Source organism: Buteo buteo, chromosome 20, assembly GCF_964188355.1.
Source record: "Buteo buteo chromosome 20, bButBut1.hap1.1, whole genome shotgun sequence".
NCBI classification, from domain to species: domain Eukaryota; kingdom Metazoa; phylum Chordata; class Aves; order Accipitriformes; family Accipitridae; genus Buteo; species Buteo buteo.
The window spans coordinates 8,296,822-8,311,730 of NC_134190.1; the positions used below are offsets into that span (position 1 = coordinate 8,296,822).

The 14,909-nt window shown below is 42.5% G+C and overlaps 1 protein-coding gene across 3 annotated transcripts in view; it reads left to right on the plus strand.

The window, feature by feature from the left end:
- The window catches only part of JARID2 (jumonji and AT-rich interaction domain containing 2), a 224,186-nt gene that overhangs the window by 196,933 nt on the left and 12,344 nt on the right, over window positions 1-14,909 (plus strand). For all 3 annotated transcript variants that reach the window (XM_075052293.1, XM_075052291.1, XM_075052294.1), the window contains 7 exons: window positions 140-639; window positions 5,791-5,883; window positions 6,322-6,440; window positions 6,599-6,669; window positions 7,509-7,623; window positions 11,972-12,077; window positions 12,921-13,103. In XM_075052293.1, coding sequence (XP_074908394.1) covers window positions 140-639; window positions 5,791-5,883; window positions 6,322-6,440; window positions 6,599-6,669; window positions 7,509-7,623; window positions 11,972-12,077; window positions 12,921-13,103 — 1,187 coding nt within the window. The remainder of the gene's footprint in view (window positions 1-139; window positions 640-5,790; window positions 5,884-6,321; window positions 6,441-6,598; window positions 6,670-7,508; window positions 7,624-11,971; window positions 12,078-12,920; window positions 13,104-14,909) is intronic.

Sequence of the window (14,909 nt, forward strand, 5' to 3'; positions counted from 1 at the left end):
GACTAAAGCTGTACGGGTGGCACGGCCCGTATGTGTCCAGCTTGGTAGCATGCTTGATGCGAGCCACCCGCAACTTTTCCTAACCTGCTCCTGTGTTTCCCTTTCCCCATCTCTGCTGCTTGGCACATGTGGACCCCAGGAGGCTGCGAGCTCGACCTGGCCTGCTTTGTCCAGCTGATCAACGAGATGGGGGGGATGCAGCAAGTGACTGACCTCAAGAAATGGAACAAGCTGGCAGACATGCTGCGCATCCCCAAAACTGCACAGGACAGGCTGGCCAAGCTGCAAGAAGCCTACTGCCAGTACTTGCTCTCCTACGACTCCCTCTCCCCCGAGGAGCACAAGAAACTGGAGAAGGAGGTCTTGCTGGAAAAGGAAATCTTGGAGAAGAGGAAAGGACCTTTGGAGGGACATTCGGAGAATGCCTACAAGTTCCATTCCTTGCCCCGGTTTGAGCCCAAAAACGGACTCATCAACGGCGTGATTCACAAAAATGGCTTCCGCAACAAGTTAAAAGAGGTCGACGTCCCACTGAAGACAGGCAGGCGGCGGCTCTTCGCTCAGGAAAAGGAGACCACGAAGGAGGACGACGAGGAGGAGGAGGGAGTTCTTAGCGACTTACACAAGTGTATATACAAGGTAACAAGGCGGGCTCTGCCGATTTTGGTTTGCAGAACTGATGATGCTGTCGTCTGGGTGGCATCCAGGTGCAAACTCAGCCAGCTGAGGGTAGCTGATGGCCTGCAGTGCCACCAGTGGCTATCGCAGCCGGCCAGTCTGGTGTCTATCCTGATCTGCCTGGCTCTCACGGGGTGTCTGGAAAAGCTGGAAGGCGTTACTGTCATAACGAGATGCGCTGGGCTCTGCCCCCACTTCGTCTCCTTGTGAGAGGTTCCCCGAATAGCTCTACCCAATTATCCCTGCAGACACAGTTTTTGTTTTCATTTTCTAGTGACATTTAAAGTAATGTTCTGCTCTCTCATTCCTGCTTCTTGCAAGTCTCTTGTTGAGCGAAGTAGTGCTCCACATCAAAACTAACATCACTAGAAATACTACTACATTTAGAAAGGGCAAATTGAAATGCAAACAACATTTTCATCTGCGATGCCAGATTTTACTCAGCACTAACAGTCACATGGACGCTTAGTCCTCCACATATCAAGTACGTCCATTTATGAAGGACTGCTGACTCTTTCACTGTATTTTATTTGGCAGTCTCCTACTCTGGAGCAGGACTTGGCACTGCAGCTTGCAGTGCAATTTTGAGTTGTGTTGAATTGTGTAGCCGTGCTCCGAGAGAAATATAGCATTGAGTGTCTGTGCCCGGTAAAGGAATACTCTGTTCTTCCCTTCCAATCTCACTTCCATCACCAGGAAATGAAGCCAGATAGCCCAAAGTGGCTTATTGTTAAGCTATTTAGGGACTGCATGAGCTCATGACTTGAGCTTTAAAAGCTTGCTTCAAGTTTCTTTTTGCAGCCTGTTACTATTTGTCAGCCCCAAAATTCTTTTACTGGGGGACTCCGGCCTCAATCCCACCTTTGAAAAGCGATCTCTTTGCCATGCTGCTGTTGGAGAGAAGCATATCTAATGACAGCAGCATTTGTGAATAGCGAAGTGGCATTTCTGTGCTTAATATCCTGTGCTTAATGATGTTAAATGAAAAATGTGATAAAAAGCTGTATGAACCACTTCAAACTTAGTGGGGAAATGCTTCCCATCTTCTTTTCCAGTGCAAGTCCCAAGTTAAAGTTTAGCAGATACAAGGTAACTCAAAAAGCAAGATTGGGATTTGTGAGAAGTATCCTGATCAGATTTAGAAAATAAAACAAGGCAAGTAAGCAAAGCGCAGCTAGTATAACCAGCCTGAGTCTGCTGAGCCCCAGGCCTTTACCGCAAAAGGCTGAGAGCTCCCAAATTGCTGCTGCTGCCCAAAAAGCACCGTTAGTACCGACAGCATCAGACCCTATACGAGGCCAACAATACCCAGTAGAAATCCTTCTGTTCTGAACATAGCAGCTGTTAGAGACGAGCCTGTGGGCCGGTGCTCTCCGCACCCACCAAAGCAGCTGCAGCACATGGAGCCGCTCGGGCAATGCCTGGGGCTGTCTGCCGTGGTGCAGGCAGCTTCCCGGACACTGGGGCTTGCCCGTTGGAATCCCGTCCCACGCTCACCTGCGGTGTGGAGACTGGGGACTGCTGTCACAGGCGATGGACTGGGGACAAAATCTGCGGTGGGTTTCTGGAGAGAATCCCTGCTGTGGAGTGCCCTGCGGGATGCCTGGTCAGTCTGAGTGCGGAGGCGCGTAGTTTCATTTTACAGCACTTGGGGGAAAGCCCTGTAGAAGGACTGATGCATGAGAACTGGTTATGTCACTTAGAGCAAGACATAGAAATAGGAAATTATGCACCAGAGTAACCCACAAGACTTGTAAAATGACTATAGTTCATCACTAGACTTTTTAATAAGACTGGGGTGAGGTGGTGCTGGCTTACAGATTTAAGTAAAGGGTACTTCATGGCATTTTATGAAACAAGCCTTTTAATCCTGCATTCTCTGTTTTTCCTGAATGATGGTATCCTTCTCTGTCTGTGGAGGGGAGGGGTGTTCTTTACCTGTTAACATGTTTCTGAGAAAATCTGAAACTTGTTTAACAGAACATGTCCTCATGTTGCAGTTGCCACAGATAATGGGATTGTAATGGTTCCTTTCTAAAGCATATTGCTAATTGTAATTAGAAATAAAAAACACAGAGAAAAAAAAAACAACCCACCCCTTTGATAAATGCCCAGGTCAATAGATTGAGGGCTGCAGGAGAACATCATAATCGTATGGCTGTTGTCCAGTTTAGGCCATAAAGTCTGTGCTTCAGGCCATGAAGAGGCCATACATTTAGGATTTCGCACAGTAATTTCTGCAGTCAGCACGTGCTTGAGCTGGAACATGTTTTTAGAAAGAGACTTCTAGTTTTCCAGGAGCAGTTACCACCATATCGCATGTCAAGGTTGGAGTAAATCTCCTTTCTGTTCGGCTGACTTTCTGCCAGGGCTTCCAAATTATTTTCAGTGTTGCTCCTTTCCAGGCTGTAAGGCCTGCTGTGCTTTTAAGTGTGTGCTGCAAGCTGCTGTGCTTGCTTTCTTTACTCCTAAATGTATGGCTTTTCTACCTGACTAATAAATTGTTGTTTTTCTAAGTATGTGAAGTAAACTGTGGTCATCAAAGAAGGATCCGCTGCAAGATTTTCACTCTTCTCTTCTTTACCCAATTTCAGCTCTGAAAATATTTAAAAAATCTGTACTGGAGCTGACTGAAAACAGTATTTGTTTCCATACAGAACAAACTGAAGGCTAATTAGCAGACCTGTTAGAGGGACATGCAGAAGAAATCACCAACGCCAAGTTTTGCCAGCCTTCACATGAAACTGTCCCAGAAATCCCATGCTGAGCTCTCTTCAGCTGGGTACTCGGTGTTTTCAGACTCTGCTTAACAGGAGTCCCTCCTTCCCTCCTGTGACTATTGTGAAATCTCTGTTTGCTGCTCATATTTATGGTTGCTGTAATGTCTTTGACAGTCGTAGCGTTGCATTGTCCTTCTCTGTGCCTTCTCTCCAGGCTTGGTGGTGATGGTGATGCTCTGGGTTGGCTCTCATGGCCGATGCAGAGGCCGTGAAGAAGAATCAGGAGAGGAAATAGGAAATTTTGTTCTGTAAACCTTCTTCTGTCATATTGTTGCAGCAACAGAGACTCTGCTCAGTAGCTTGAAGCTCCCAGGACAGTTGTTGAACTGCTGAGATATTTTTGAGGGTGTTGAAAAGGGTACTTTACTCTTCAGCAATTCATTTTGTGTTCTGGTTAAAATGCTTCATTACAACAGTTCAAATTATTTTCTGAGTTGGCATTAGAAAATTTTACGAGATCCCTCAGATTAAAAAAACCAACCAAACAACAAAAACAGACAACAAAACCCCCTCAACCATTTAATTTGTGTTACAACTTTTAGGAGACCAAGAAGATAACAAATTCTTGATAGAGTAGGAAATGGGTATATGCAATTTTAAAGGGCTAAACTGTTCAGTTTTTCCACTTTCTTTTTTCTTGCTTGCTGCATATCTGACAAATGGAAAGACACAGTTAATCTTGGAAGATGAGTCCTTATTTTTCTGTGTAAGATGAGAGGAAGAGGCAAGTAACTGAAACGAGGAAGCTGCTGCGGAGCGTGTGTTGGTTTGTGAGCAGTGAAGTCTATGCTGAAGTATGACGACTGTTGGTGCGGGCCCTGCATTTTACGAGAGGTTTTGTTGTAAAAGGCTGCCTTACAATAAATGATTCATGAGAGCATTAAAAGATGAAGGAAATTGCTTATTGTATCGCAGAGCATCCAACTCTGAAGTTTATGGGAATCAGAGGGCCCCAGGCCCTGGGCATTTCACAAACTTTTTTGTTACAGCTAATTATGCTGCATTCAATTAAAAAAGTGACAATGTTACAACTGTAGGAGCATGGCAAAGTGATAGACTTGGCCTCTGGGGGAAAAGCTGCTTGTATAGTTGTTTCTAGTTTACTCGTGGGCATAGTTCTTAAATAAATTAAACACAAGAAAAGACCAAGGTGGTTTGGCAGATCTGTTTCATAATTGAAAAACTAGAAAGGTAATAGTCTGAGTAATAAAACAATCATTTACATGGAGCTTTTAAGTCTGTGGTTGCTCAGATGGGCAACCAGTGGACACGATGGGAGTTAGAGGAAGGAGCGGTAGATCTGGCGAGGGGGCAAATATTTTCAGCTTCATGTTTGCAGAGTGATGCTAGTCTCTGCCTGCAGCGGTGCCCACAAACCAGTATGGCCACAGCGACCTACCAGCTTTCGTGGCTCACAGCTTCCCAGGATGCTTCTTCTGCCCTGGAGCGGAGAAGGTGATAGGGGTGTCCCTGGCTGGGCATACCAGTATGTCTGGGCTGAAAGAAGCAAGCGGGTTCTCATGCTCCTACCTTCAAAGCTTTCAGAGGATGCTTCCCAGAGCATCTGGTTTTATAGGTATGTGTGAAAGCAGGTATGCAGAAACTTAGGTATAGCTTAAGCAGAAAACCAGGTCAGATCCTCTTCTCGTACAGTTCCTGCGGCAATGCCAAGAAAGAACGCACTCATTTGGCAATTTTACTGTGTTTTCCTTTTCTCAGCCTTGTGATAACAGGTCCTGGTTCCTTGCATTTGAACTGCTTTTATTGAATTGAGCATAACTAGTTTTTGTAAGCCGGTGATTACAGTAATCTTGGTAAACTCTACTTTTTGTGACCCCCTTCCATCACACACAATACTAGTTTGATGCTGAACGTTTCTGTGAATTTCCTAAGTCTTTTTCACCTGTTTCTCTGTATGTAAAGAGTGTAGCCACATGGTCCTTTGATCACGTATTGGATTTGATTGTAAAATGCAGGTAGGGTTGCCTACTGGGTCCTTTACAACCTGTCACAGAAAGCTGGGCCATGCTTATCTTCTGTATTTGTCAAATGCAGAGCATCGTGCTGGACAAAGCAGTGTACGTGGCCTTCTGGGAACACTCAGTTGGCTGTTTAGGTGGTTGGTTTGGTGATTCGATGTGATTAAATTTCTGTATCTTTCGAGGTTCCCTCAGATAAGAAATGAGCTTTAGACGCACACGTGTTCTGGAGACATTGTCCTCTTTCCCCCTATCGTGATCTGGGATTGAGCATGTAAGGAAAAGAGTGAGGCTGGGGGAATGGAGGCATGGTTTTTTATTTTCACTTCTAATTTTATTTTCTTTTTCCACAGGGTAGGTCTGTTTCTTTAACAACCTTCTACCGAACAGCAAGAAACATCATGAACATGTGCTTCACGAAGGAGCCTACAGTAGCTGAAGTAGAGGTAAGGCCAGTGCAAGGGGTGGTAAAAGGTTTTATTTCAGGGGACTTAGTATGGGGATTCAGTATAGTTGATGTTCAGGCATTACCAGAAGCAGTTTAAGGCTGTCTAGTGTGGGAGAAAAATAAATGGTTAGATAGACATGGTACTGATTCTTCCTTTTAAAATTTTTTGACATTTTTAATAAAGGTGTTGATGAACTGAGGGAGAGAAAGAAGTCTTAATCTGTCATGTGCTGAAGCACAGGAGCCAATAGGATCTACATTCTGTCTTCCCAATTCATTGTTACTTCTAAGTATTTATATTCTTATTTTTAAGCAGTGTTGTATGCTTAATTACATGGAGATCATGAAAGCCCTGTAAATTTCTGGGGTTTATATTTTAATGAGAGATACCTCGTTCAGCGAATTAAAAATGCATTAATGCTTTCTCTTACCACAGCAAGAATATTGGCGGATAGTGGAACAGAAAGATTGCCATGTAGCAGTGCATTGTGGAAAAGTAGATACCAACACCCACGGGAGTGGCTTTCCAGTGGGAAAATCTGAACCATTTTCAAGGTAAGATCACCAAATCCACCCGCTTTGTCGACTCGTGCTGGCTGTCTCGTGCTGAGCGGAGGTGGGGGCGCGAGGCCAGCAGGCCAGCTTGGCACTGGGGATGTTGGCACTGGGAATGTGCACTGACATGTGTCTGCCTCTGTCACCCCCTCAAACAGGCATGGGTGGAACCTCACAGTCCTTCCTAATAATACAGGATCCATCCTGCGACATCTTGGTGCTGTGCCTGGTAAGCAAGTCTCTTTTTTATGTTTCTAGCAGGTGTTATGTGTCCTCTAAATATGGTGGTGTAGTCACCAAAGTCTTCTCCCTCTTTCTGGCCCCTCTGTTCGCTGGCTGACCAGCTAGATGTGCAGTTGTATGTAGCAGGTAGTATTTAAAGGAATGAAGGCAGGTGTGCAGATAAAGAATTAATGAATAGTTGAGACCATATCCCTGGGAGGAACCAGTTGTACTTGCAGTATCCCTTTCTGTTGTTGCCAGTACATCGGTGTTCTTGCTTTGCGTCAGGGTGATGAAGGACAGAGCCGTGCAACTTCCTTACTTGCAAGCCTAGTCTGTAGCGCTGGGCAGAGCAGCACAGAAGTGTTCTAAAAGAATTGTCGCAAGTGCTTGAGCTGCATAGGTGCCATTGCAATTTACTGGTAGAAACATTAGCTGAAAGCATAATTCAGTCTCCTGTGCAGGTGTTGAGCCTGAACAAACCAGTTGGGAAACAGGATACCTGTTTACAAGTACACGTACATTTGATAACATGAAGCAACCTCCTCTGATCAATGGCATTGAGCTTGAGTTACGAGTATTTGTAAATTCTCTAAAGAATAAAAATTTTTTACAGCTATTAGAAAACAAATATGTTTAAGGGCACTGCAATTGACTGGTAGATATTTTGTTAGTGGAAAGTGCTGAATTTGTTAAATTATTCTCTGTGAATTCTCTGGTAGGAAGACTTACAACTTAAGGGTCAGCTTACGTGTAGAAAAAGATTTTCAACTAAAATGCCCTCTCAAACTGTCTTTTAATTAGAAACTGCAGTTACTCAAAACTCATTTTCAATCTCTGTTTTAGGAGTGACAATTCCTTGGCTAAATATCGGCATGGTCTTTTCTACCTCATGCTGGTCTCGAGACCAAAATCACCTTCCATACATTGACTACTTACACACTGGTGCTGATTGCATTTGGTAGGTATTCCTGTGTTTTGTTTTCTTCGCATTCACTGCAGTGGCTGCATCTGTAGGCTGGTGTTAACAGCAGCTTGTGTAGTACCTTTTGCATGAATGAATCTCACCTAGAAGGTCCAGTGTTTGTGATTACAGTTTTAATAGGAAAATATAGTATAAACTTAAGTAATGAAACACCCTTTCCTGGAAGAAAAGTTTCACTTTCTTCCACGGTCTATTCGGAGATATTTAGCAATAAACTGTTTCTGCTTGACATAGGGTTTAATGTATGGAAAGTTTTCATGACATGGAAGCCAAATGACAGGTAGTCAAGGTAGGCTTTCCTTAGGCTGACAGAGAGACACTTGTCAAGCTAGCTCCATATTGCCACTTGTAAAGTGATTGAATCCATGCTCTGACTAAATAGGCACTGCTTGCTTATTTTATACAAAGTATTTTGAACTCTGTATCTACTAGGTCCCTAGTATTTTCTTATACAATTTCTTTTCATTATCATATGGTAATAATTTTTAATATAATTACATGCATCATTCTAGTGTCTCAATGTGGACATCACCAGTTAGTTGCTAGCTACATTTCATATGCGCACACATCATGCAAATAGACTTAACACTTGGCTTATAAATGGTTTTGAACATGGTGAATCCTTCCTAAATTCAGTGCATACATACTGCTACAGATGATGATGAGTTAGACTGCAGTGGAATTACAGCAGCTGATGGAAGGATTAGAGGAAGCAGGTGTTGCTGGCATGTCAAGTGCCTATCTGCCAGGTTCCTGTGATATTGATGTTATTACCCAAGAGGATCATCAGTGAGAACAATGAAGGATAAGCAATGTAACTGTGTTTCTTGACCAGAGAAAATGCAATAGATGGAGAAGTTATTTGAATGGTGCCTCCTGCAAAGGTGAGAAGCTGGTTCCCTTTCAGCAGTTCCAGCAGTTCCCCTCTTGAACTCTGAACTATGGGAGCCTTCGGCTCTTTGTTTGGTGTGACAGGAGAAGGCCTGCAGGGTCCCCTTTGCATCCAGAAGTCGCCATGGTGGCAGTGTCAACTGCTCTTCATTCATGTGCAAAGTATGTACTTTGGTCATTACCTTTAACTCCCAGGTTTCTCAGCTACTGATCATGTCAGGGTGCTGACCCAGCTGTCACTGGGAAAGCACGTGGCCCAGAAGAAAGGATTTGAAATCTTGGAGGAAACCATTAAAGCAGGAGCAACTCTCTCTAAATATTTTAAATTGGAGAAATGTTCTGTATGTGATCATACCGAAGGGTAAACGTAAGTGCTGGATTATGCTGCAGACCTGGGAGTTTGTCACTTTGTCATGGGCATTTCATGGCTCCTCTCCCTCATCTGTGAATCAGGAATCTGTAGTCTTTTATAATAATATACTATCAGGACAAATTGCTGAGCAAGCTACATTGTCCTCAACCTTAGGTGAGTCTGTTTCTCTCTATGGCATTCATCTAGTCTTAAATGACAGTAAATTCCAAACAGAAGGCATTCAGGAATCCCCTAATTAAGTTTGAGGCTACTCTTCATAATGTACGTGTCAAAATGTGTGCCTTTTGGGATTGAACAGGCTTGAATGCAGCCTGCCAAAGTTTTAGGAAGGGCTACTATTTCTGTTTTTCCAAGCTGAGAAAAATAAAAGCAAAGAAGCCATTTGCTTTTCCTGGATTGGCTGGCTTACGCACATAAGTACATAGCTTCAGATGTATTTGTGATGATAGCCTTGATGAAACATGGATAGCAAGCAGGAATAAGAAGGAAGAAGCGAAACTCCTTTGTCTGTAAGAGCTATTCTTTGGCAAGGCTGCCAGGCTGCAGTGTCAGGCTAGTATTCATTATTAACTCATTACAACTTTTAATATTGCAATAAAGTACCCAACTTTATTGGGGAAAAGATGAACTTAATAACTCTAGGTCTGGCATAATATCTGGAGTAGCCCTGACAGCATTGCTTTCAGTGGCACTTCAGTGATAACAAAGCAGGCCACTGGGCACCAAAGCTCTCCTCCATCTCGCAAAGTCCGCCCAGCATCCAGAAATCTCTTCTAAGGACAGATCCCTGGGGTGCTAAAATCAGTGGTGCTTCATTTACCTGCAGATTGCTCAGGTCACTCTCTAATCTCTCAGGTTTTACCTCATGAAGAGTAAACAGGCGAGAACTCAATTTTCACGCAGGGCAGAGGTCAGTGACCTAACCTTTTTATTCTGGAGGGCTCCTTGGTGCCCATTAAAAGAGAGAAGAAAATTTTGTTCTGCCCGAGACACTCGGAAGTCTATGCTGGCTGCTCACCTCCCATTTTTATAGGTACCTCAAGAATTGCAAATGAGTGAGATTGCAGCATGCGCCACAGTTGCAAAGGGTTTCCATTTCCAGTCCTGCCAGTAGTCGGATAGTCCCATGCACTTCTGTGCTGCCCTTCCTCTTCACACATCCTTCCCATGCTTTTTCCTGGGCCCGTTTCGTGAGGGACTGCATGCTTGAATCTTTTGGCTGTTCCAGCTATATTTTCTGACTTTAAAAGGAAAGAGTGGGCTCTGCCGCGTTCTGGGTGTGAATTTAAAATATTTTCATCGCTGCTTAAAATCTGTTGTTATAGTGTAACTAGAGTAATATGCTACACACATGGAGCTGTTCTGAAGCTGTCACTGTTAGCAACACAGGTACTGCCAAGTATTTGATACATGGCATGCATTTAAAATTGCTGTTGGGACTTGATCCTTATCAAGATGAAGTTCTCCCACTTCACCTTTCTATAACCCTAAGATTTCTTCGTAAGGTCCTGATCGTTGTCAATATATAAGGAGTCAGTCTATGTACACCTGGGCAACCAGCTCATTAGAGCCCTTATTGTGGCTACAATTAGCTGTATTAGTAGATATTGTCATCTCTTCTGGCTCTCGGCTTGAAGATCAACAAAGACAAATCAAAGTCATCATCACTACAGTGAACAGTAACGAGATGTTCAAATCATAGGAAGTACAGCCTCCTACAGACTCATCAAGTAGGAGAACTCTGTATGACGCATACGGAGTTAATATTAGTGCACATTATAAGCAGATACCCTGACAAGGTCTGTAAGGCCAGCAGAACGCTTTATGAAATTGGTGGAGGGACCGGATGAATGACAAGAAAACGGCACCTTTTCACCAAAATGCTTCCAAATTCATTCTCTGCTCTTGTTGTCGAGTTTGGAAGAATGGCTCTGTGTGTGTGTCTGGTGTGGGGGCAAATGGGCTCCAGGCTGAGGTCTCATTGCTTAAAGTGAATTGGTGAGTCATGATAAATCTGGAGATGCTTTTTACTTGCCTGAACATAACAAATCCAAATAAAGTAATGTCACAGATAAAGTATAGCATGGCAGCAACTCAAGGCAGGTTTGGGAATCTGGGATTTGCACTGTTTCCCACCAAGCTGCGCTGCTCAGTTTGCTGTTGTCAGGTACCAACTACCAGATCTCGGGAACAGGTATCTTCTGGGTGGACGTAAACCATTACACTTTTGGCAGGGTGCAAGCAAGAGTAGCAACTAATTGTCACCATATCACCTCCCTGCATCCAGCAAAATAGCAGTTTTCTGCATGTGTGAAGCTAGGACCTGAGACTCCTACGTTATTTCTTGTCACTTCTGCGTAGGGAGCACTGCTGGCAGTGAGCACAGGGAGGACAGCTGCTTCCTTGGCTTCTAAAAGAGAGGAGGATGTGCAACTCGGCATATACCCAGCAGAGTTTTAAATCTCTCTTGCTGCTTTGGCTGCTCTTAGTCAGGTCTTTCTTCTGTTGCAAGGGAGAGGAGGGATGTGGGATTTGTTTAGTAAGCAAGGCAGGAAGGTCTTAGGCTACTTTGTGTACTAACAGTAAAGGTGATTTGTGTTTTCTTGATTGTTACAAACAGAAGATGTTATTAAATAGAAAGATCCTTTGGTTGATGCACAGGTAATGAATACAACCACTTATGATAAAGATAACAGAACCTATATTGGTGCTCACGAGATGCAAACTTCTGCCCATAATTACCCATTTCGGTGCCATTAAAATGAACATCATTCTATTGCTGATTTCTCACCACTGATTCTACAGAGCACTGAGTTTTCACATTTCTGTTTTTGGGGATTTTGTGTCCTTTGGCATCTAGTGAACACCATCAGACTAAGTGTAAATAAACAGCTTTCAATGAATTGTCAGTGTTTTACTAAAAAGAACTGTGTGGGAAAGCCTGTGTTTAATTTCTTTCTTTTAATCAATGCCCTGGTCTGAATTGCCTGTTACTGTGTAGCTGTGTACCATTATTTACTCCACAGTAAATCCTTCTCTTTTCCTCTGACAAAACAACAGGTATTGCATTCCTGCTGCGGAGGAGAACAAACTTGATGATGTGGTACATACCCTGCTGCAAGCCAATGGCACTCCAGGGCTGGAAATGCTTGAAAGTAATGTAATGGTAGGTTAACACGGGGAGAGGTATTCCCATTTGAGAACCCCAGGCTAATCAGAAGGCTGGTTGTTTGGGGACTTATTTTGGTTTTGTCTTACACTACAGTGATGCAGAGGCTGTTAAGATCTGGCTGCTTTCTGCTTGCAGTGTTTACCCACATGGCATTTTTCTAACAAGGCTCACATGTTGAGATAAAAATAAAGGTGACGGTGCAATAAATGTCCACTTTTAATACTGTCCATAATGTATTTAACCTCACAAAGGGAGTGTTTTGTAATCAATTAATCTGCCATTATTGACATTTTATGATGCCAGCATGGATATGAGAAGCCTAATACTTCAGAGGATTTCAGAGTATTTTTGGCTCCCTTGTTTATTTTGTGGATAACGATTTCCATGTAGTGCATTTAAGTATAAATTTGGGAGTCCACAACAAAAAAAAACTTCCCTTGGCTATCCCCGTTAACATCCCTTAACAGAAGTGCAGTAACAAGGTGGATTCACTGCCAAGTCTGAAAAGATCTAGGTGGAAAACTGAAGGGCCTGCGTTACTTTCTGTAGTAGTAGATGGGATTGTTTTGAGGCTTTGTGATTGAGATTGTTTGGCAAGCGAAAGTTTAAACTGTTGGTTTGAAAAGAGCCACTTCTGTAATTCTCACCCTGGACACTAAGTCTCAGCATGTGGAGAAGGGAAGAGAGAAAGTGAACAGAGCTGAGCTGTTAGCAGAGCACAGCTTTTCTCTACAAGTAGCATGTGGCAGTATCCAGCAAGGAAGGGGATCTAACTGTAAAAGCAAGTTCTGAATTTTTTCTTTTGTTTTGTTTTGTTTTGCTTTTTTGTCTTTCCAGATCTCCCCAGAAATCTTGTGTAAGGAGGGGATCAGGGTGCACCGTACTGTACAGCAGAGCGGGCAGTTTGTTGTCTGTTTTCCTGGATCCTTTGTGTCTAAAGTGTGTTGTGGCTATAGTGTTTCTGAAACAGTGCACTTTGCTACCACCCAGTGGACAAGTATGGGTTTTAAAACAGCCAAGGTAAGTTGAGAAAAGGCGTTAAAATGGATTCACGGCCCTGCCATCTAAAACGACAGCAAACCAGACATTCCAGGATTGGTAGCATTGTGAGACTAGTACAACTACGTCTGTTTTTGTGGACTATTAAATAAAAAAAGGAAAAAGTTCTGCAAGGCATAAGATGATCCAGTTTTTTCAGAAAAGCAATTGGTTAATAATTGACAGCTAGAAACTTCTGTATATTTGAAAAATTCAGAAGATTGTTATGCCTGCAGACCAGTTTGCAAGGAAGCTTTTCAAAAATCCCTTCAGAGCTAATGACAATATCTTGTATTATGCTTATTGATTTTTTTTTTTTAAGTGATGTTTTCTAGAACCATTAGAATCTCAGGTGCAAATATCTGAATAACTGTGCTTGTTAGCTCCTATGATAGGCAGAGTCAGTTAATACTCACAACTATATTGCTTGTCTTTCTCTGCCCCTTCATTCAGGAAAAGCTGTTGATCAGGGCAATTTCAATTTTAATCGACTTGAAAATCCCTAGGTTCGCTGACCAGCCCATCCGATACTAAGATGTAAATAAAAAAACTTCCCATTCCCTTTTCACACAACTAACCGAGGCAGATTGCCTGCAGAAACAAACAGGTGAATTGTCCAGTCGTCATGATTTTGGCTACATTTCTGTGTTCTTGGACAAAGAATGTATGTCATGTTCCCAATTGCCTCAAATACACTATGGGTTACAGATGCTATTTTGGTAGTGTTTTATAGCTAAGCCACTAGTAAATTATCATTTACAGCTTCAGACCAAGTGGTTAGTAAGCAATTAAATGTAATACGTCCACAGTTAGGTTTTGGTTCTTTAGGGTTAATGGAATTCTTCCAGCCTGGTTATACTAACTGTATATTAACTTAGTTTTAAATAAAAGGTTATTTTATTACAGATTTATTTTGGGGAAAGGTGGGAATTGTATATGTGTGTAGTTAAGGAATGAGAATCCTGAGCTAACCTTTTCTGTCTGAAGGTACACAATTATATTGACTCCATATGCTGTATTTATTGCTCTACTGAACACTTGTTTGATATTGTGAAAATGCCACTCCTGTAAGAGACAGAAATCACTATGCAGCAATTAAAAAGCTCTTCTTGGTGCCTCAAATTCTGAAGAACAGTTTCTTTTGATTAATTTTTAAGAGCTTTGCACTGGGTAAATATAAGCTGACTGAAAATCCAGCAGATTCCAATCTATGATAACCTACCTTGGAAATTGAAGTTATAACTCTCACAAAATTTGCAAGAACCACAGATATGTGTTTATATCAAAATAAGTCTAGAAACACCTACTGCATTGTTCTTTTCCTTCTCTTCCCCCCCCCCCCTTCTTTCTTCAAACTATCCTATGTTCTTAACTCCCTTAAATTTTGGAAATTCTTCCTTGGTTCCTTCACTTTGACGAGGCACTTTTGCCATTTTCAAAGGCTGGCCGGGATTGTACTTTTCAGAGGTTGTGACACATTCTGTGTAACGAGCAAGATTCCCCTTTTGGACTGTTAATGAACTCTGACAAACAACTGTACTTTCCTGTCTGTCCATTCTCGACAGCAATATTGACAGTTTTCAGCTGTTTGATACATTAACTTTGTTTTCATTCTGTGATACTGTGACCTGATTTTTTTATAGTGATTCTCTTTATATTACTAAATGATGTTGTTTCATTTCTGTATTGAATGACTGCTCAACCTCCTTTAATATATGGAAAAATGAAATTCTGCATCTGAAATTGCATTGATTTCAGTTTATAAGGAGTTGGGATAATTGTTGGAAT